The sequence below is a fragment of the Rhodnius prolixus genome, unplaced genomic scaffold (assembly GCF_049639745.1).
Source record: "Rhodnius prolixus isolate KJV_2025 unplaced genomic scaffold, Rpr scaffold_1, whole genome shotgun sequence".
NCBI lineage: Eukaryota > Metazoa > Arthropoda > Insecta > Hemiptera > Reduviidae > Rhodnius > Rhodnius prolixus.
In genome coordinates, this window is record NW_027411581.1 from 14,927,067 (window position 1) to 14,951,584 (window position 24,518).

At 36.8% G+C, this 24,518-nt stretch overlaps 1 protein-coding gene across 5 annotated transcripts in view; it reads left to right on the plus strand.

Moving 5' to 3' along the window:
- mAChR-A (muscarinic Acetylcholine Receptor, A-type) overlaps nt 1-24,518 on the plus strand; it is a 154,336-nt gene that overhangs the window by 105,429 nt on the left and 24,389 nt on the right. For all 5 annotated transcript variants that reach the window (XM_074113815.1, XM_074113784.1, XM_074113800.1 and 2 more), the window contains exons 4-5: nt 22,089-22,368; nt 23,489-23,621. In XM_074113815.1, the coding sequence (XP_073969916.1) occupies nt 22,089-22,368; nt 23,489-23,621 (413 nt within the window). The remainder of the gene's footprint in view (nt 1-22,088; nt 22,369-23,488; nt 23,622-24,518) is intronic.

Consider the following 24,518-nt stretch of genomic DNA (forward strand, 5'->3'; position numbering starts at 1 on the left):
AGTGTTCGTTTAAGTTAAATAAATTTATAAAGAGTATTGTAGGCAAGACCAAAAGTGTAAAAAAACTCAGTGATGGCTCTATATGTATAGAAGCTGAGAACCGTATACAAGCAGAAGCAATCTTAAAATTGCAAAAGTACATGGATGCTGAACTTGAAGCTGGTCCCCACAAACGGTTAAATAGTTCACAGGGAGTAATTACTTGCAGGGACTTTTTAAATAGCACAATAGAAGATATAAAAGAGGGTTTGGCAGATGAAGGAGTAGTGGAGGTGAGGAGGATTAAGAGAAGGCAAGATGGGTCCTTAGTGGACACCGCTTCTCTTGTTCTCACCTTCGATCGACCTAAACCGCCACAGTCAATAAATGCAGCATTCTATAAACTGAAGGTGCGCCCGTACATACCATCTCCAATGAGATGTTATAAGTGTCAAAGATTCGGGCACACCTCAATGCGTTGCAAAGCTCCAGAAGCGGTGTGCACATGCGGAAAGCCCATGCATGATGGTGAGTGCACACCCCCAATAAGCTGTGTAAACTGTGGTGGGGAACACTCTGCCAGATCCTCTGGGTGTCCCACATTAATAAAGGAAAAAGAAATCCAAAAAGTAAAGACACTGCAGCAGTTGCCCTACCATGAGGCGAGGGCAATAGTAGAAAGTAATGCTTATGCTTCAAGTGCAATATCCTTCGCAGAAAAGTTGAGGACACCCGTACCAGTGGCACACTTAACAAGCTCCGCCCAAATTCAAGGGCACTTAATAAAAGGCCCCTCCCCTGCCTTAAAGGGGACAATTGTAAAAGTGGGAGAAATCCCACCATTAACCACCTCCCCTGCTTTAAGGGGAGTAGTCTCAAAGGTGGGTTTGGCCCCACCATCAAAACTAAGCTCCCCTCAGGGGGAGACAGTAGCCTCAGGGCTACTACCAACTGCTCCCACTACTAGTGGGGGCGCCATAAAGGTGGCGTTAAACCCACCTCAAAATGTAACCGCCTCCAAAGGGGAGTGGAAAGTGGTCAGTCCACCTAAACGCTCCCTGAGGCGGAAAGTAAAGACGATTCTGTCACCCCCCTACCCTACTAGGACTAGGGGGAGAAAATCATTAATGGAAGGACAAACGTCCTCCAAATCCAATGTTCGCTCCCCCAGGAAGCAGTGGCTTCTTATGGGGACGGACATTGAAGCATCAGAATCGGAGGGGGGAAATGCCTCTGACAATCCTCCCAGACGAAGAAAAAAGGGTTGGCCTAAAGGCAAGCCCAAGGATAAGTGTGCCACTGAGTAAATGTATTGTAGAGTTAAACCAAATCACAGCATCCATGTATTTTAGCAGCTATTTCCATACACTGAGTTTATTTTATAACATAATGAATAGTAGGTTACCTTTATTCAATATTTTAAATGCATTAGATATTAAAAAGATCCTGCCAGGTTTAATATTGGGAAAAAATCATAATGTTTGAGTCAATTATACAATGGAACATGCGGGGCTATACAAGTAATAAAGAAGGACTACGCCGAATGGTGGCGGAATATCGTCCTTTTGGGTTGTGCCTCCAGGAAACGAAGATACGCCCAGGTCATATCATTCACATACCTGGGTACAAAATATACAGTCATGAGGTACAACCTGCCCCAGGTGGGAGGGCGCACGGTGGTGTAGTCGTCTGTGTACGGGATAATATCCCTAGCAGGCGTCTCAACCTACAAACTAATATACAAGCTGTTGCCGTGCGTCTAGCTACACCACTACAGATCACGTTAGCTAGCATATATCTGCCAGACATCTATTGGCGTAGAAGTGATCTGGAAAATCTGCTCTCGCAGCTCCCTGCGCCGGTGTTGTTGATGGGGGACTTCAACTGTCACAACACCTGGTGGGGGTCAGCTGGGACTGATGCTCGAGGCAGAGCTCTTGAGGAGATTATAGATAATAGCAACTTGATGCTCCTCAATAGTGGTGAAGCAACACGCTTCAATGCACACTCGGGAGGCTTTAGTGCGATTGACCTGAGTGTTGCAACTCCCACCATAGCAGTACGTCTAGAATGGACCACACTAGACCATTTGTATAATAGTGACCACTTCCCAATCCTAGTATCGAGCTCCATCTCCAGATCCGACTTTGTAACTCCACGGAGATACGACATCAACAAGGCGAATTGGCCTGCTTATGCCGCCAGAGTGGTAATACCACCCTCTACAGGAAATACCACTCTGGATAGCGAGCTGTTTGTCAAGGCCCTGGAGGAGGCATCTGGTGGTTCCATTCCGAGAGCTGGCGGGAGAGTCCCACGAACCCCCGTCCCATGGTGGACCCCAGAATGTAAAAGCGCCATAGCAGCTACAAAGCGGGCCTTAAATAGATTCAAGAGGTATCCGACGGATGAAAATCTAATAAACTTTAAAAGACTGAGAGCCAGAGAGAGGCGTATAATCAATGAATCAAAAAAGGCAAGTCTCACCTCCTACGTGTCGAAAATTTCCACGTCAACGACTTTGAAGGAGGTGTGGAGTAAAATAAAAACCCTCTCTGGCGGACGAAAAACCCCGTCGGTACCAATATTAAAAATCAATGATGTCGTCGTTACCGAGCCGCGAGAGGTAGCCGAGTCCTTGGCTGGTTACTTTGCTGAAGTTTCCAGCTCACAAAATTACTCGGCAGAATTCCTCCGGCGAAAAGGTAACGTGGAGCAACAGCCACTCGATTTTGAAACCGCTATCAGTGAAGCTTACAATGAACCGCTAACCATACATGAATTAGAAAATACTTTAAAGAAATGTAGAGATTCCGCTCCAGGTGTGGACGGAATCCCATATGCAATGATCCGAAATTTGAATGCAACTGCAAAAGAAGGCCTCCTCCGGTTATACAACACCATATGGGAGACCGGCCAATATCCTGATGGTTGGCGGGAAGCAATTGTCATACCGATCCCTAAAGAAGGAAAAGATCCCAGCGATCCCTCCAGTTACAGACCCATTTCGTTGACCACTTGCTTGAGTAAGGTCCTCGAATCTATAATCAATTATAGATTAGTATATGTGTTAGAAACTAGAGGACTTTATAGCCAGCATCAAGCGGGATTTCGCAGACATCGTTCCACGTTGGATCAAGTGAGCCACCTAGAGGTCTATGTGCAAAATGCATTTATGCGTAGAGAGCACGTGCTGGCCGTGTTTTTTGACCTCGAGAAGGCTTATGATACAACGTGGAGGTATGCGATTCTGCGGAAGTGTCACGAATGGGGTCTGCGAGGGAAATTACCAAAATTCCTTCGTGGATTTTTGGAATCACGAAGGTTTCGAGTTCGTCTGGGGTCAGTACTCTCAGACCAGTACCATCTGGAAAACGGAATACCACAGGGATCGGTTCTAAGTGTTACACTCTTCACGATAGCGGTCAACTGTTTAGCCGAAGTTGTAGGAGATCCCCTAAAAATATCATTGTATGTTGATGACCTCGCCATTTATTTAGCAGGCAAGGACTTAGCCGAGGTTAATGTACTCCTACAACAGGCAATAGATAGAGTGGCTGATGAGGCCAATAGAAACGGGTTTAAGTTCTCTAGAACTAAAACGGTGTGCCTACACTTTTGTCGACTAAGACATGAGCATAATGCTCCAACGTTATACTTAGGAGGCACACCCATTCAGTACAAACCCAACGTTCGTTTCCTGGGCCTCATTTTCGATACTAAGTTATCCTGGCAGGATCACATCGACTACACTAGCAAAAAATCAAGGAGAACCCTCGACATAATAAAATTTTTGGGAAGCTATAAGTGGGGGACGGAGCGGGAAATTTTAAAACGTATTTTCATTACACTCACCCGTTCAAAATTAGAATATGGAGCCCCAGTTTATAGTTCTGCGCGCAAGTCACGCCTGAAACTACTAGATAGAATTTATAATGAAGGAATTAGATTATTTACAGGCGCCTTCCGAACCAGTCCGTTACAAAGCCTCTACGTAGAGTCAGGGATGTTGCCACCCCAGCTCAGGAGAGAACAACTCACCCTGGCCTACGCAGCCGGAATATGGGGGAAACGGTCTCATACCTTGTACCCCGCCATATTTGAGAGCCCACATGATATGGAATTTCGACACCAACGCACGCGGACGAGGCCCCTCGGGGTCCGGGCAAAGGAAATTTTAGCAGCGGAGGGCATCGAGTTGGGAGAAGTTATGAATTGGGGTTTTGCTCCTGACCCTCCCTGGCTATTGCCCTCTGCAAAAGTCCGCATGGACCTGGCAATCCACAAAAAAGAAGTAACTCCCCCCGTTGTCTATAGACAAAAATTATTAGAAATTATGAATTTTCACTATGACTTCCGACCTGTCTTTACGGACGGGTCGAAGATGGGCAACGGTGTGGGTAGCGCTGTGTACACAGAGGGAGTTACCCTTAGTTGGACACTCCCTCATTATGCATCGGTGTACACGGCCGAGTTGTTTGCTATTAGCCAGGCCATAACGCTCATAAAAAACAAAAATTATAATAAAGCGTTGGTGTTAACCGACTCACTAAGTGCAGTCATGGCTCTCCGGGATAAGTTCTCGACGGACCCATTGGTCTCCAGAATATTTTATTATTTATCTGAATTGCGTTCACGTGGACAAAGGGTGACGTTCGCTTGGGTCCCGGGCCACATTGGTGTGTCCGGTAATGAACAAGCGGACGAGGCGGCCAAACGTGCCGCCTCTACAACTACTGATGAAGTCATCCCTGTGCGTCCCACTGACCTAAAAGTATATATGAAACTTCTAATAAGAAATAAATGGCAAGGGCAGTGGGATCGCACAAACGAAAAATTAAAAGAAATTAAACCACGTGTTTGGAACGCTACAGTCGAGAACTACCCGCGGCACGAATCTGTGATTTTGACAAGGCTAAGGATTGGACATACACGTGTGACACATGGGTACCTCCTCATTGCCGAAAGAAGGCCGAGGTGCCCCCGATGTCGAGAAAGGCTGACAGTGTCGCACGTGCTGGAAGGGTGTCAGGCACTGCGTAGCCAAAGAGAAAGAGCAGGCCTGCCACATGACAAGTGCGCTATTCTTGAAGAGGGTTCTCCTTACATAAGGAGGCTATTTACATATTTAAGACATATTAATTTATATTGTAAAATTTAGGTTAGCATTTAGGTTAGTTTATAGTTTAGTTCTTTTAAAGGGGAAAGGAATATCGAGTACTTTCCCCTTGTGTGAAATGTGGTGTGAATGTATTTATTGGCGTGAATGTATTTATTAACGTGAATGTATTTATTGGCGTGAATGTATTTATTAGCGTGAATGTATTTATTGGCGTGAATGTATTTATTAGCGTGAATGTATTTATTGGCGTGAATGTATTTTAAGCGTGAATGTATTTATTAGCGTGAATGTATTTATTAGTAAGAAAGTTGTATGAATGTTTAGGATAGATCACTGTACGGGGTTGAAAGAAATTTTATAAAAGTATTTCAACCCCTCTAGGTTAATTTTAGACTAAGTTTATTTTAGAATGTGCAGGAAAATTTGTTAAAAGTACTGCACATTATCATAGTTCTAAGGAAATAGCCTCCTTATGGTAGATTAGGTTTATTTATATTCAGTAATAAAACACTTTTGGTCTTGCGTTAATATCTTAAGTTAATGTAAATAGGGGAAGGCACGAATATATTCCACTCTCCCCCTCGTCGACTGGATCGATGGACAAGAGGGGATGAGTGGGATATATACTCCAATATACCTGGGCTCCACCCTACCTTGCTCAGCAAGGTGCAGTATGTGGAAGCCCGAAGGTGACGCGTGCCGACCCAGCTCGAGTGGATAAAAGATGAGAGAAGATTAAAATGATTAGGGGCGCTAATGACCTCAGCAGTCGATGCGCCAAAAAAAAAAAAAAAAAAAAAAAAAAAAAAAAAAAAAAAAAAAAAAAAAAAAAAAAAAAAAAAAAAAAAAAATTAAAAACAATCAACTATGTGGACAGTAATGAATCAGTGGAATTTCAAAAAGAAAGGGTCGCCTTATTGGAATAACATCGTGAGGTGCATTTAGGGGGAATGTCCTGTTTTAACCTGCTTCTTATCTGGTTTCCAACTATAATTCCACGACCTTTTGATTGCCTGACACTTGCCTGACTTTTTTGCAGTGTCACAAAAAGTGTTCGAAACCCGTTAAGACACTTCAGGCCATACTGAATTGTCGCTAAATTCTGATTGTCCGAGATTCTTTCTTCGTAGGACCTGAATTCCACTTATGACTCTTAAAACTTAATAAGTCTTAATCCTTATCCTTTTATTCATGAATCGTTATCTTAGATTCTGGTTAAAACTACCGTCAAATAAAGTTACAAGTTAGTAAAACATAACATAAGTTACATTATGTAACCTTCAAATTTGGAGATATATCATCTATTGCCTCAAAATGCCCAAAATCTTCGAAAGAGAGATTAAGAAATAAACTACACTCATTGACGACATCCCTAAGGGCGTTCAGAGATTGTAGCCATTATTGGGTATAACTTTTTTGGATTTAAGGTACTCACAGGCAAAAACTGGCTCAATCATACTAACTATCCATAAGGATGGATGGAACTAAGGTGCCTCTATCAAAAAAGGAACCATTGAGGCATCAGACGCTCCTCAGAGGAACACAGGCTTGGAGGCAAGAACTTTTTTAGAAAAGCCGAGTTGTTACCACGTTTTTGAGGATGATAAGCATACTTTTAGAAGGAGAGGGCACACTAGGGAGTGTTTATTCCAATTTGCCAGCTCTTCACCTTTCCTGGGCTTTACCGAGAGAGGCTAGCGGTTACCAAGCGTTGAAGCAAAAATATGTCCTCCATGGAGAGCACAGCTGAAAGGAGTTTTTGGCTACAGGAGGGGTTTTCACTCATAGCCAGCGCTCTTTCATCTGGGTTTACCGAGAGAGGCTAGTAGTTATCAGATAATCAGAACCAACCCAACTTCTTCATTTGGTGATGATTTGAGGTAATTAGGTAATTAGGAATTAGTGATCTCTAACTGTCATTCCCCACTTCTTTTCCTAGACCTTCTCTCTAGTAAGTAACCTTATGTCAACATCTGGAAGTGGTGAGTGATATTAGCTGGCAAGAATAGGGGCCCCACAAAAAAAAGAAAGAAAAAAAACTAAACTCCTTTATCTCGGAAAAATATTTTAATTGAAAGTGATTGTTTATTGTAGTTAGAATGTCGAGTATTAGAGAAATAGTTACAGCTGCTTTACAGAAAATTTCATTTTCGATTAAAAGAATTTTTCATTATTAATATGATATAACTTTCTCCTCACATTGATCCGGTAACTTCACACAGAAACCTTCAAACTCATCTCTTTTCTCTTGAGGAATGGTTTAAAAAATGGAAAATCCCAAAATATTACCTTCACTCTCCGCCGCATCACTCTTCCTCCGATCTTCTATGACTCAATTCCAATTGTATTTAGACTGACTTGTAACCCGCACACACGACTTAAATGAATTGAAGTTAAAAGGCGGCTATCGTCTACTTAAAAGACTACTAGACCAACGTTCAAAACTTTCACTTAATAACAAAGGACTGATTTACAATTCTATACTACAATAAAACCTGCCTGGACGAACGGTATGAATTGTGGGGTTCAACGAAACGCTCCAATCTTCAATGAATTCAATCTCTTCAGTCTAAAATTCTTCGCACTATCGTTAACGGCTCCATTTTACGTTTCAAATCTAACTATCCACACAGACCTGGAAAATCCGTTTGTAGGTCAGGTTGCACGAACTCGTTATAAAAATTTTCATCAGAACTTGCACTCTCATTCCAATCCTCTTGTCCGCCATTTATCATCTCATCACCATCCAGATCATCCTTCCAGACGATTAAAACGCCAGTGGCCTCGCGATTTACTCTCTTCTGAAAAGAGTAGCTAATCCTGGGAGACGACTTAGGGAGTGTTATCACCGGGTAACTTCTCCCCTCAATTAGTGAGTTTGTAGTAGTCAGTTATTGTCATTGTTACAAATAGTGTATCTAGCGCTGGTGTAACTTAACAAATAAATTAAAAAAAAAATGATATAAACGTTTTAATGTCACTTATTATTCAATGAACTGTAAGAACGCAATGGACCGCAAGAGATTTCTAGAAAGAGAGAATTAAAGAACAGCCAGCTGGACTTGAAATGGACTTTCGCCTATCCAGACCAAAGCACTTTCAGACTTACTGGGCTAATCTCTTCCCTATTAAAGCAATGTTTTACGGAAACTTATTTTGTAATGTTTCTTTAAAAAAATAATTATTATTTTATCCGAACAGAACAAAAAAGAAGAAGAAAGAATGAGAATAGAGAAAGAGAAATGACACGTTTGTTGATTAAAGCAATTTACCAGCCAGTTGGTCTGTTTGAGATTATTGAATTGAGAGTAAAGGGGCCAGAGATGCCCCGGTAAACCCAGTTTTACAGCCTCTCCCTTTTGCAAAACCACTCGCCCAATCAAACCCCGCATCCACATAAGAAATAAACCAATTATTGTGCCCCGCCCCTTTCACTTCCGCCAGATTGCCAAAAGCTAGTACTAAGTATACCCTTCTTCACTATATAACTGAACTAAACTTTACTTTATATACATGTACATATATATACACAGTATTCCTTTGATATAATAATATCCTTAAGTTAGTTTTTTCTACCGGATAAAAATAATAATTAAATTTACTGTATACATTTTAAGTAAACTGATCTAATTTTATTATTTCTTCACATTAACTGTAAATTTTTAAAAAGAAAATTAATTAAGTTAAATTTAATTTAATCAAAAATTAATTAGAAAACAAGTTTACCCCGTTTTAGTCCCGATCCATGCTATACATTCCTTTCGTTCCCTTCTACTAGAAGTATTTTAAACTTAGGACCAGCTTTAAAATCATAAATTTCATTTTCTCATATAAAACTTTCTCTTGAATTAAGTCAGCAGTAATTTGTCCGAGGCTCTTCTGAAAAAACATTTTTCATGTAGAAAACTGGGCTCTTACTTCTTTTAAAATTAATAAATCAAGTAAGAAAGTTGGAAATTTATAATTAAAGAAGTACAAAATTTAGTGTTTCATAGGTCTTATCTTAGAATTGATTCGTTTAAATTGGTTTGCCAAACGATAGTACTAAACAACGAGTGCGTTCTGAGGCAGGAGAAATATGCCTCGTTTGTGTTAAAAAAAAGTATTAAATGTCGAAGTATGAATATTAAAACTAAAGAAGCTCAAGGTTAGTATTCATTTTAGGGTTCATCTTCGCAACTGGCAAGAACACTTTACATAATTACTTCAATAAATGCCTCTGACTGTTGACATTCTAGCGTATTGTGAATTCACACTTGTGAAACAAGATTTATGTTCATCATTGACGATCAAACGTGCTTAACAGAGGAAGATTTTGGTAAAGGTCTTCGGCCTGATAAGAAAGGAGGTTAGAATGTATTATTGTTGGTTGATGGGGAGGGACTAAACCCAACGCTATTTAAACATCTCTGGGCCCACCAAATGGGTCGAGTCTAGAATCCGGATCTACGTTAAGATTCAGAGGCTTTCCGTACAACAGAGCAACAATAATCTTGAGATGGAAACAGTCACTTTTACCATTTTATCTGTTTCTCGATTGTGAACCCTATCATCTAATCCGTCATTAGATAAATGTGTGTTTCCTTTCACAAACTCTTACAAAAGAGGTCTGATATGAGCCTTTTAGGATAAATTGAGTTTACGTTAGAATAAAACTATCAACAGTATTTGAAGTTATTGTTGCTGAAGCCTTATTCTGTGAACTGTGGGCTGGCCGGCAGGCCTCTGGATCACTATTCAACTTACTTTTGTATCAGGAAACACTCTCCAACCGGATGTGAGCTCTAAAAGCACCTAGAAAGGGGAAAAGTAAGAGGTAGAGATGGACTCGGCATCCCAACATGGGAGCCTAGTTCATTATCTGTCACTTCTACCCGCAGACTCGCTAATGGAACTTTTTTGTTTTTTCAATGAATTTCATTGAAATGAAATGGTTATTTGTATCGCATTGTTTTTGCAATAATATTTAAAGATGACTGCAATTAGTAGTCAAAGGCGAAGAGAATTTTAGGGAATTTAGAGGACGAACTCAAGCTCTTCAGTATCAGAAACTGGGTTAAAGAAGATGAGTTAATGAAGTATTTAATGCAACATTTCTTCAACGAATCACACTTGAGGCTAATTAATATAATTCCGTTTTTTCTTCCTTACCTGTTGATGCGAACTTCTTCACAAATAAGATAAGAATATCTTTCTTTTCTTTCCTTAGTATAAGTATTTAAGTTGTGCCACTTGGTCGAGTTGATGATAATGATGCAGTGATGAGTCCATGAGTGGTATGGTAGGATGAAGACGACAGCGTGAGTAAGGGCTTGAAAGTCCTCATGATTTCCATTGCCATTATCCAGGCAGGACGGCTGGAAGTGGGAGCAGTAAACCCTCCAGTACTTTGCCTGACAGTCTGGGCGAGCGAGACAGAAAGAGAGTAGTTTGAATATGCGCATGCGTACTTCTTGTTTAAATGAACAACTTTCAACAGTTTCACAACCTGCCCGTATACCCCATCGTATAATACCATCCCCCATTACTCCGCGGTTATCCTGGGACGCCGTGAAGAGTGCTGAAACTTGATGGTTAGTAGTGCAGAGAGAGAGAGTGGTAGGAATAGAGTATGAGTTGTGTGCTTTGCTGTCACTGAATACGTCACATGTCATTTAAACTGAAACAACAGCTTTAGATTTTATGCCCAACCGTTTTCTTTCGCCTAACTATTTAATTTAATTAATAATAATCTCCATAAAAACTTTATTTTTCAATTTCTGCAAATTGAAAGCTTAACTTTAATATTTCTTCTTTTTCTTACTTTTACTTTATTGCGTTCATGTGAAATTTTCGATACCTAATTTTCACCAGGATATGTCCCTTGTTCTTAATCTTTTTAGGAGACTTAAAAAAAACTGGTTTATGCCAGTGAGGAAGTTTAGCATGTGAGGGACTGAATTCTTTCTATAGTTATAAGCGTTAGATATGGAATGGCGTAATTGTAGTTCCGCTTAAACAGGAAATGAAATTTTCTAATTTGACTCGTGACCTCTCGATAAAAAAAATGTGAAGAATTTAAGATATAAAAAACTTTTAATTAATTCAATTTTTTCTAAAAATTATAAACTAGTGAACATCGCAGTCTATTGTAGTCTACTTTGATTGAGTCCTGTTTCCAAGCACTTTAGGCAAAAGTAATTAATTGAATCAGCCCTTGAAGAATTCAAGGAATTCCCTTAGAAATATTAATTAAATAAAAGGTTTTGATTTATTTACAAATTTAGGAGTAAATTCATGTATATTTACTGCACTTTTCCTTTAAAAAATGCTTTAGTATTTTTCAATAATAATGCCTCCTTCGACTGAGCCGATGAAGTAGACTTACTGGATTGAAAAATCATCTTATTTTTATTATTATTGTGTCCTTTTTAAAGGTGCTCAACATCTAAGGTCCTTCGCACCTGACAATGTTGCTGTAAGACACTACACTAGCTCATTCTAAACTAAAACTATCATTCTAACAAAAAACACTCATGCATATAAATACATTCATCCAAATAAATACAATCACACACATTAAATCTAATCGCGATTTGTGATGGAGTACTTGATATTCCTCGCATCACATTAATAACCTAATCTAAGATAAAAAACATCTTATTTTAATTTAGAAGTTGCAGTTATGGCTTTGAACAGTGTGTTTGACAGCGTCTTTAATTAATTCAGTTTTTCAATTGGTTTAAATTCCCAGATTAAATAAAGTGAAATATGGCTTTTTGATCATCTTACTTCTGTTTTTCCGGTGAAGTTTGAGGAAAATTTGCTTTGAGAAAATCGGATTTTTATTTAGCAAAATTTTCCAAGGATTTTCTTTAAATTTAGTTGCTATATTCGAGCAAAGAGTCCAACCATTATTTAAGGGAAAAACCTCCCATAACAAGTCAAAACAGTGCTTAGAATTTGTGTATCTGACCGTTTATTTAGATATTTAAAATTTAAAAATTTTCTTCCTTCTTTTTTAACTTACGATGAAATTTGCCCATGGAAGTGGGAGTGAAAAGTTTACTGAGATATTTGAAATTTTCCCGCAAACCACTAATTTTCTTAACACAATATTTCCTTAAACTGCAACTACAACTAAAACAAAAAAAAAAGAGTCAGTCCCATTCTTACAATATTTCCTCAGACAGGTTAATCCGTTTCTATATCTGTCTCTGAAACCAACTCGTGATTATTGAAAATCTGAAAAAACCATGTTCATTCCAAAGAGGAGATCTTGGGTTCGATTCCAGCTGTTGGTTCTTAGATTTTCTCTTCCTAGGAGATTCTTACAGTGGTGGAACGGAGAACATTGGCTGAAGAAAACTGCAGGCGCCAATGGCCTCATTTATTGACTCGCCTTAAATATATATATATATATTCCTTGAGGAGGCGTGAATTGGCATAAATGCTGTAAAACATCACGATATGCCTTATCCTGCTTCTACTAAAATGTGAGGAAGTTCGCTCCTTTTACTCCAAGTAATTCAACCGTAATCCTAATTCGCAGCTACTGTTGGCATGTTTATTTTAAAGTTGGTAGTCCTGGAATTGCATGACCGTAAGGACCCAATGAGTTCTAATAATAACATCTTACATGGTAATGAGGAAATAATAAAGATGCTCCAAGGCGCTGCAAGGAAAGTGAACAAGGAAGTTATTGCGAGGGAGGAAAAGAAGTTTGTGCGTTCAATGAGAAATATGATATTTTAAATTTAGAAATGAAAAGAGAAGAAGCGGGGAAGCTGCTAGCTTTGTTGTTTCCGCTTTGCTCTTTTATTAAATTTTATCTTCCAGAGGTTGAGAAAATTAAGTCCTCCCGAGTTGTTCATGTAAAAGAATATAGTCCCTACATACCCCATGTTATTCATTTTGGAAGAATTTACTGGATCTGTTTTATGAAAATTGCATTACATTACCTGAGAACTGTAAAATTGGGCTCTCAGTGTGTCACCTAAACTGTACTTTTTAGAGTCTGCTCTAGCCTTCGATATTGCCATGTTTAGCCTTAGAAAATGCTGACGCTTCTCAGCATTAATGTCAATGGTTATGATCGCAATCCATTTGTGTGGTTTTATTTTTGTAGTCTGAATTAAACCATTTTGATCACACATTGATTTTGATTGATTTTATCCATCGTTGGACGCATGTCTAACTTTATTGAATGCCCAAGTGAAGGCCACCAAGAACTATAAGCTCCAACATTAAATTACAGACTCAAAATTTAGCAAATCGTGCCTTAAATAACCCAAATAAGATGACTGGCTTTGCACTTTCATCCATTATCAGAGGTAGATCAAACAGTTTGTTAGTAGAGATTTCGACTTCACTTATGTTTCCGTCTCACACTACCCTTGCTGAAACGGACGTTGCATTGTTATATTTACTTCCTCAAATACACAAAATAGCTATGTCATAGCCTTACAGTTATGATGGCAATGTCTAAGACTGCAGTAGGTGCAGAAAAGTACACTTTACGGTGATACGACAGATAATATTAAATATATCCAGCACTGCTGACCTCTAAACACATTTTTAATTATAATTACAACCATTAAGTAACATTAAGAAAACATAAATGTACATCGAAAGAGAGCTAATAAGAAATGAAAACTCAATTCCGATTCCCCCATAGAATTGTCATTCAGGAAAACCCAAAAGCCTTCCTCTTCTTGAAACCCTTCTAAAACAAATCACTTCACGAAAAACGTTTTAAGTAAAATTGATAAGTTTTTACTCGAGTATGTAGTATTCACAGTTTAAACATTTCTGCTCCATTGGTTTACGAATACGTAAATCATGTAAGAAATCATTCAAGAAATCACACTGCGGATAATATAGATTTCTGCAAATACGGAGTTATTAACTACATTACATAGTAGTAGGATTGTACTGAACGCTGAAATAGAACTTTAGAGGTAATTTCATTCTCTCACCATACTGATACAGGAGCTAATATTCAAATTTCTCTGTAAAAATATTTCAAATAAAAATGGTGGATCTTCAGGTGCTGGCGTGAGGAGACCAGTTTTAAAGAAAATAGTTGCTTTTGAGAAAATCAAAATTTAAAAATGAAAATCCAAAAGTAAAGTGGTATTTACGGGTTTTCTAATTTATATTACAAAATTAATAGTTAATCTTAATAAAGATGTAGAATCGTGGCTTTCCATTCGTAAGTAACTAGGCTTGCTAAATGGGCCAATGCTGTAGCCCGAACTACACTTAGGTAATTTACATTCAACTCTTGAACGGCTCGTAATCATCTGCCGAGATTTAGATTCCTCTCTCTCTGTATTCCCTGAACGTCCACTGAGTCTAAGAGCCCGGATGTAAAATATTCCCTTTCGAAGTAGTAACCTATAAACGGCATGTTTTCATATGTAACTAATAGTCATGCAATTGCACCTATACACTGCTAGATTCAATATGTAAATTATAAAGAAGCTCACGTATGGATCCCTGCAATTGAGATCAACTATTCGATCAGCAAATGTTCTGCATTTTTCTGAATGCAGTTCTCAATATAGCTGTCGCCTGCCATTTAGATTTCCTTCATCTAGGAGCCTTTTCTACAACAGATTATGGACAATACTGTACGTATGTAACAATACACTGTCTGGAGACCGCCAGTGCTCTCAAAAAAGACTCCGAGGCCAAAGACCTCAGAAGTTAACGCATCTTAATTTAAATAATAAAAGTCCAAAGCTATTTTCTTGAAAAATTCTCCGAGTAAAAGAATCAAAGCATTTAGAACTGATATACAATGTAGAAAGCTAAGGAGTAATTCAGAAGCTTCGTTCGGTAGCCATGATTCAAAATTCAGTCTAGTGGCTAGCGTAGATCAGAAACAGAAAAAGTTTTAAATTTGAAAAAATCTTTTAAATTCTGCGATTAAATGTCTCAACATTCACTAAGAACGCTAATTTTCTTCGCCATTGAGTTGCAATGATGTCAACTGGTCCTGACTCCAATTGATCTTCAACAAAAGTTAAGGCGCAGGTAAATAGGAAATAGGAAGGCACCCCATAATTTATATAAATACAAGTAACAAGGAACGATATTAACTTTAGATTACTAAAGATTGCCCAAGTAAAGGCCACCATGATCTCTAACATTCAACTCTAAATTACAGGCTCAAAATTCAGCACATAATTTCGTACCTTAAACAACCCAAATAAGGTGAACAGAAATTTTGCTTCCATCAGGATGTTATTCCGTACAAAGTTAGTCCTCCGTAAAACTCATTCTACGATGATAGTTTCTTAAATAACAACGTCGCCTGTAACTGAGCTGAGGTCTTCTTAGATCAACTTTTTATACCATAAAAGAGGATTATTTTGGCAAAGTAAATAAATGGAAAAGTTTTGTACTGATTTGAACATTTGAACAGTTTTGTTCAGTTAAACAACTGAAAATTTAGTAATTAATTTAGTGATTTGTATTTAATAAGAGAATGTTGGACAGATGTTCCACCAGATTTGAAGCTTTTGTAGATAGACGTCTACTCCAAGGAAAGGACCAAAGTTTTTTGAAATTATATAATAAAAAGCGGTTTCAAGAAATTAATTTACATTGAAGTTAGTTAAGTTTAACTCACTGTAAGGCGCAATGGAGAAGAGGAAGTTAGAAGTGGAGCATATGTTTGTCTTTCAATGTTTAGCGCCCAGATTCGTCGAAGTTCCTGCCTAATCTCTGCTATACTAGAATTAATTTAGCAATTAAATTAATTAAACAATTAGTTAAACAAACATAAAAGCAATCAATAGATAGCATCAATTCTACTGCTCGCAGTACTAAATGGCATAATTATCACGTTAGACTTGTTACTCCAAAAGACTAAAGTATTTCCACCAATAGAAAACTCATCAGGACCTTCAAGATTGTAGTAAAATAAAAACTATCGCGTAGGACTGTATAAAGGTTGATGTCAGAAACTGCCCGTAAAAATGTAACGCTGGAAAACATTAAACTTTTGACACTATTTGAGAAAATTCTCAAATTTTCTTTATAATAATGGGCAAATCCTCCTTTATAACTGTAATTTTTTGCAACAACCCAGACCTTATAGATTTTAAGAAAAATGTTTCTGAAATTGGGTAAAAAAGGCATTTTCAGAAATTATCTCTTTTTAAACAACATAGCTCCTAAATGCGAGAAATGATTTTTACAAATCTAATTATATAATAAGTAATAACTAAAATAAATCAAATTAATAAAATAGAAGACAAATATAGAATGCAATTTAAAATGTATGTAGAATAGCTAGTTGTAATTTACTGGCAGCAAACATAAAGAATAATGGTTATATCGTTAGAGTATTTCATGCATAAAATAGATTAAATTGTAGAAGGGTTAAGGCTTAGCATAAAGATAAATTTAATCTTAACTCGAGTTAAATAAGATTGCCCTCACTGGATTAGGGCAAGGTCAGTTTACTGATGGTCAAGAAAGGGCTAGATGAGTATTCACAGGAGGATAAAGGGAAGGGGACCTGGCACACGATCTGGTCGAAAAAATAAAAAACGGAAAGAATGAGGGAGGAAGAGAGATGAAAAAAAATGTTTTCGACCAGGTAAACAACCGCCCCCAGGACGACATCACCCTGCCGCCTCCAGCTGGTCCGACTGTCTGCCTATTTCCTCTTTTTCAACCCCTTGTCCTACCTTTTACAGATCAATACACTATCTTCATTCTTGAGAAATGGGTTATTTTCTCACATTTCAAAAAATAAATTGAAGTTAAGCGCTGACGTCACATCGCCTGCTTTCTGCTTGGTGCCAAGCAAAGTTTTGTGGGTGCAGCTTGTAAAGTTGTGGCTAGGTGGGCGTTACTCTTATGCTTGGCACTGATGCAGGTATTCTATTGATAAATATTCCAGTTTATGGGAAAAAATAAAAAAAAATGGCTCCAGCGACAACCTTACAATGTATTCCTTTCTCTCTCTTTTTGTCACAATACCATTTTTCCCCACCCATGAGAACGAAAAATCAAGCTGGAAAATTTTCCCAGTTTTCAGTGTGCTGTTCAAAAATCTTCATATTATTTTTTATTTCTCCTGCACTCGTCAGAGATGCTGTTTAAGGATGTAGTTTACTTTTGTCTTCTTTAGAGCGTCAAAACTCCGATGTCGCCTCCTGAATAAGTAACTGTCCTACTCAGGGTTCTCTTCTCATCAGGTTTCCCTCGTCTAAATATGGCCCTTAAGTCTCCCGACAACCTGAGGCCAGGAAATCAAACGACTTTGTGGACTCACAGAATGTGGGTACATAAAGCTAAATCCACAGCCTCATAAAATATCTGTTCTCTCTTCCTTAAGTGCCATGTTTGCCGTAAATTGTAGGAACCCTAAAGTGTCAGAAGATACTTAATTTTCTGAAGAAAATTTGTTAGTTAAATTGTAATCTCTGCAGTGAGAGAAAATATTGTTAGTGTTCACAATTTAAGACCTAATAATATTTTTCCAAATAAATAAGTTTTATAATTTATAAATAAAGGTTAATTTCCCGTAAAATGTGAAAATAATTGCCCACAGTATATCAATGGGATCCCAGTTTTTAAGTCATTTAGATTATTTTTCTCAAAACTTTTATTTGAACTTTTTATTAAATCTTCAGTTGATGAACTAAAACCGTGTTAAAGGACAAGAGAAACATTATCCCTATAAAACATAAATCTTTCCGCTAAATACTCTTAATGATGGAATTGTTCTAAATTTCTGGTTTGTTTGAACATTCTTGAGCTATTAATTGTGTTCCAGTTTCGAAGACCTGAAATGGACTTCCAGCCTTGAACCGTTGAAAATTTCACAATTCTCTTCTTCTTTGCTCCAACACCCCCAAGACAACTTGTCTTTACTAGCAATGCCAGACAACCTTCCAGATCTGGGTGGGCAACTGATTTCTTCGCCACTATTATTTTATATTTTATAAAAAAAGTTTCGAATTCAAAACCAAAATTGATCCTGACATCGAAAGTAAAATGCAAACTTAATGTCGCTACCCATCAAAATTGTTTTGTAAATTACGTATTAGAAAACATTATGTATTGAAGCAAAATGACGATATTCAGTAAAAGCAAATTCTAACTTTGACGAAAGTTTATGAAATAATTAAGTATAAAATTTCACGATTACAACTTATTTCATTGTTCGCACAAATTTGAATCAATTAAACAAAAAAAAAATCAAAGAAAGATCTCAAAACTCGTTTCTGGTGAAAAACTAAGTATTAAAAATTTGATCCGAGCAATATTTTGAGCAACTGGAAGTGAACAATACATCACCAAATTTCTATTTAGTTTTAAGCCAAAAGTATCCACAACAGCCCCTCAAAAAATGGCTTTACTTAGAAAGATCCTCAAAATAGTGAAGTCAATTTGATCTTTGAGGTTTTTGGCCCCTTCCTTAACCATTTAAATGTAAAATATTTCTGTACGGTAAAAACGTAATATTATTGTTCATTGTCACGAATCGTCTGTAATGTATCTTATCGTATTGCTAATTCATTATCACTCATTTTTTTTTTTTAAATTAAAACTCTGTGTAATCGACCTGTGAGATAATCTCTGACCTAATGATAACGAAGTTATTAAATTTTTCTATTTTTAGACCAAGCTGGCAAATGTGAGAAAATACATCTTTCAAAATTAAGTACTTGAAAACCTTCTGAACCTGTTTTTAAATCTAGGGTTTGCGAATCAATGAACAGACAATTATAAAACGGTATAATCTCAGAAACAGTTCAGATTTATCATATAGAGTTTTGTTGTGAGTGTTCAATCTTTTTAATGAGTCCCTTGGGTCGGAGAAAGTGGTTTTTGGGACGAAAAGTCTTGAGTGTGTGTGTATGCATCCCAAAAACAATGAACCGCAGAAAGCTTAAACCCTTATATTTCGTTTAGATACCACTAAGCGATACCGGAACTTAATTTTTAATGTAGCTTGATGGAACTAACTAAGCGCGTTTTTTTTTTGTTTTGTATAAAACTAATTTCGTGTCTTCGGGAAGCGTAAGGCGTCTGGTTTACACAAAACACCGGATGGCTGGACCTCTATTTCTCCAAATCTACAACTAAAAGTATTGTTAGTTTCCAGTAAATTACGTTCACCCAGCGTTTCTCGATTCTGGAAGATTCTTTTTTTCGCTACGAAATCATCTTTGGCTATTTTCTCTATACTGCAATACTTACTATTTTTAAAACTAAATTGTTTATCATCTAAATATAAATTGGATTGTACTTAGAAGTTTCTGGCTAAAATTTATGAATGGCTGCTACTTTCCTAAATATTATTTTGACATTTTATGGGTAATAAAATATTTTCAAATTACTGAGTAACCGGCAGAAATATTGTTTAAACTTACGAGGACGAATGGTGAGTCGATTTGTAATGGTTTCTTTTATTTTCTCCGAAAACTGAAAATAACTATCTATTTTTACAACCAGCTAGCTTGTTCGATTTTCTTTCAGCTCTTAAGTGCGCAATGATCCGTGAAAGAATACGGAAATGAAGTAAAAGTATCTGGGCAACATGCCGGAAGACATCTGTCTCAGAGACAATGGTACCGACATTTATACTGTTTGCAGCAGCTCTAAATATTGGTGGCCATTCTTTTAGCTTAAAAAAAAAAAATCTTAGTTCAAATAAATATTCAGTTTAAATTGTTTATTCTTTAAACTTGTGGAAAGCTGAAACTTGGCATTCTTTTTGTTCTTCTTCTGAATCTAGATTGGTCAAAAACTTGTTAAGCTGATGAGTGAATCAATTCAGGAATCAATTTTTCAGTTTTTCTCAATTCTCTCAAACAATTGTTCCAGAATTTTTTGTCTTAAACTTCATCCAATAAGAATAATTATAAAATTGATTACTTTAAGATTTCTGTTGAGAAAGTTATTTTTGGGGAAGTTCTCAGCTAATCGTAAAACCCTATAAAGTTCCGCTTTAAACCAAGGGATGATTCTGCCATCTGTAGGGAACATTATGGGAATTAGCTTATGTGATGACGGATAAAAATCCGGAACTCGACAGTAATATAAAGTTACGGATGTATTTAAAGCAATGAGTTAACTAAAACGAAGTTTTTTTTAAAAATAAATCTTTTGAATCCGGAACTGCAATCTTAAACTATTGGGTTTTTGAATACAAAGAATATTTGATACAATTTCCTCTCTAAAAAAAAAATCTTTATAGCCGGAACAGGAATTCCAGGTTTAGTCAACTTCCTCTATAGCAAGAAGTGCAAGAGGATTAGTTCCTTTCCCTAATCATGCTCATAGTCTGGGCTAGCTACAATTTAAATCTGGTTCATTACAAAGGGGTCATCCAGCAGTGGCAATAGCATTCACTCATTTCTGGTAGCCGTTCTCTCCCTGTGTTCGGAAACCGGAAATAGCAAAAGAACCATTATTTAAAAATTCATTTAAACGAGTACAAACTTTTTTTTACTACAACTTTAGTTGATCATAGTAAAAGTAAAATTTACTTGTTCCAATGATTGGTTCTATACATTATTTTCTCTGTGTAAAATTAAATTATTTTGTTTCCAGTTTCCGACTGTTACAATACCGTCAATGGAAAATTATCGACAATACCTGGCTAAACGCTATTGTAAACAAAGAAAAAGATTTATTGTGAGGCATTTATGGACAACAAAATCTGGGCTAAAACACGCTCACGATTTATTTGATTAATACTGTATTTGTTATATTCTGTGCCATTTTTTATTTTTTTTTGCGTTTATTGTGCTACAATCAGCGCGTTAGCTCTATAAATAACAATAATAACAGTGAACAGTAGAAGTAAATGAGTGGAGAAGTTACCCAGAGGTAACACTCCAAAACATTATATGGTTAGTCACTCTCTTCACTTGAGAGGAGATCACGAGGCCACTGTCTTTTAAGACGTCTTGTCGAGTTGTCAGGAAGAGTTCTAGAAGAAAGATTTTTAGCTAGAGGATTTATATGAGATTGCAGGCTGAAGTGGAGTTTTCTGTATCGTGTTTTATCAACTTGGGTTACAAAAGGAATGTTAAAGTCAGTGTGTATAGTCAGGTTGGAGGCATAAAATGGAGCGTTTACGATAGTTTAGATTGTAGCGATTGAATCCTTTGGAGATTGGAGCGTTTGGTTGAAGCCCACAGCTCTATTCCATACGTCCAGATGGGTTTCAAAATAGAAGTATAAATCAGTCTTTTGTTGTCCAGAGATAGTTTTGATCTATCGTCTAAGAGTCTTTTAAGTAGTCGATATCGTCTGTTTAGTTCTGTTCTTTTAAGTCTAGTGTGGGGGTTCCAAGAAAGTCTTCGGTCTAAGTAAAGCCCAAAGGTGTTAGGTTATAAATGACTGGAGGAAGAATAATGCAACGAAGAGTGAAGGTTTTGCGACTTGGTTTCATTAAGCTTTATAGCCCATCTCTTGAACCACTGTTCTAATGAGGAAAGATGAGATTGCAGATTTCTGTGAGCTATTACAGGATCATAATTAGTAGACAGTTAGGCGGTGTCGTCTGTGTATGTGAGAAGTGTGGTGTTAGGATGAGTTAGTATGTCTAAAGTGTAAATGTGCCATTTTTTAAATTTGAAAAAATATTGTTTTGGAATATTTAAATAGAAGAACTCAATTTCAGGTAACAGGTTTATTTTTCAGGCGGAAAAAGCTGAAAGGTTTTCTGTTTTTCTAACCGGACCAAATTTAGGGTTTGAATTCCGTCATGCCATGGATTTTTCATGGTCCACTAAAAATTATTAATATTATCTCTCTTGTTAAGTGTATTATTCTGAGTCATACTCAACATTGCTGAGGTCCAATAACATTCATACACAAAAATAGTTAATTTTTTTTTTAATGCTGCTTAATGTTTGTAGTTATAGCTTTCATTTTTATTTGCCAATAAAAACGTTCTTGCCAACATTAACCAGCTATGGTTTGTACATTGCTTAGACAACAAAAACATCCTTATTTTTTGTTACAGCCTGCGCCTGGGGAATATCGCTTCTTCTGTGGCCGCCATGGATTTATTCCTGGCCTTACATAGAAGGACAGCGAACTGTTCCTGACAATGAATGCTATATCCAGTTTATTGAGACAAATCATTATATTACATTTGGAACAGCAATTGCTGCCTTCTATGTACCAGTGACGGTCATGTGTTTCCTGTATTACCGGATCTGGATGGAAACAGAGAAGCGTCAAAAGGATCTACCGAACTTACAAGCTGGCAAAAAAGACAGCAGTAAAAGATCGAATTCCAGGTAGAATTTATTTTGATTTTTTTTTTTAAATTAGGCATGCAAATGTAATTCTAGTATTCAGGAAATTTTGTTCACTCTCGAAACTCAGGCATCTAACTTTTGCTGAGCTTGTCAATTGAAAGCATTCTGATTTGGGAATTGATGAGGATTTAAAACTTGCAATTGAAGCTGTAGGCAGATGTATATTTGTCAGTGCTTAATAGAATTTTTTAAAGCTCTGAATGTTGTGAATAGTAAGCGAATAATCCGAAAGTAGTTAGTGCAGAGCAACTTTGAAAATCAATATTGCACTTTTTAATAATAATATTGTAACATTTTTTTATTCTAGAGTTTGCCCATCAAAAACGCCAAACTTTTAAATACACTAATTTATTAAACAACTCTACAAATTAAAAATGCATTCTAGTATTAAGGTGAATAAATGCAGAAAAAGTTGTTTCATTTCACTTTATGCAGTCCATGTCCTAAAAAAGTTTCTCCAATTGCGAAAAATGTTCATTTTTTGTATAAAATATAGTTTTTCTGACCAATATTTGTTACCATTACTGATTTTCCAATCTTAACCTTCATAATATACTTCATCTCTCTAGTATGCTGAATGACTCCTAAAAACTTATTAAATACTAAAGGCAAGTGTTAGGTGGACGTTAAGCCTCGTTTGATAAAAACAGGCGATTACTAACGGACTAGTTAAAGAATTGACAATTAGAGCCTTAACTACTTTTATTGGAAGTCTCTCTTCTTAAAGGCTTTGAGCAGAGCCAATTATTGCAGGATGTGGGAGGACACTAAGAAGTCGCTTTGCGATGTGGAGGATATGACAATAAATTAATGGTAAATTTTTGGTATATTATTTCCACCGAGTTATAATAAATCATCTTCTAAAAATAACCTAATTCCGAGATTACTGATCCAGATAGAAATTTATCTAAGATTCTTCTTTTCTTTCAAATCAACAAGAGTGACAATTATAGTTGATTGTCTTAGAAAGGGGCACGAGTGGGCGATAATCGCTCATTAGCGAGTTTTACTCCCAACAATGGAATGACACTTATTTTTGTACGTAACCTTTTCTAGTGTCTTTATTAACCTACCTTCACTGTTTATTCCTGTCTAATAGTGACGAAGCGGTGGATCTGGAAGATTGGAAGAGAGCCAGAGGGGAAGGAGGAGGTGCTAAGACTGTATCCGGCTCCACGGAGCAAGGCAACATGGAGTATGGTGTTGTTCTGGAGCCGCATCATTATCACAAAGTAAATTTTTCTTTGAAATTTTTAAATAATTCTCATTATTATAGGTTATGCCATGTGTTTTTATTAACGCTTACTGAAAGAAATAACTAATAAAAGCAAAAATTATTATTACATAAGTTACATTTTAAGTAATAAAGGTGTTTGACAATTATTTATGTCGAATTATTTACTTATTGAGTAGATCTTAATTTATAATTATTCTGATAAGAAATGAAGTAGGTTTATAATTCAGTTCAACATCTCGTATTTTCATTTTCATGTTGCACTTGTGAGACAAACAAAAAGCTATATTTTTATTAATTTGTCTAATAATCACAAACAAGAAAATATCTTTTCTTTCGAATTGTTATTTAATGAGATTTATGCTGCTGCGCCGTAACAACAGTCATTTAAGAATATATATAAAAAAGATTGAGCATCACGATAGCCGAGCGGTTAGAGGGGAGGTCTACAAAACTAAGATGTATTGTTGGGTTCTATTTCGAGTTTAGCTCTTGGTTTTTATTTAATAGTTAAATGAGAAATTATATTAAAGTTTGTTTGTTAGTCGCCCCATCACCTAATGATTTGACACCTAATTTGATAGTTGGAGGTAAAGCCTCCTGAAGTAAAGTAGATATTACTTCACCTACTTTATAAATATAATATTCCCTAGTTAATTAAATTTAAAATAATTATTGAATCATTGTAGTAATTGGGCCACAGAAATTTACCCTTCTACCAAAGGAGGGTGAATCACAGTGCTGACAAGGACAAGCAAAGCTACAAACCTCTGGAGGGATGTCAATGAACGTGCATAAATGATAAGTGAGGTAATTCATCTTTCCCCTGGGTGAAGGGTTTAAAGCCAAGGATTATACTCTCCTTAATATTGTGGGATTAATTCTAATTGATTAT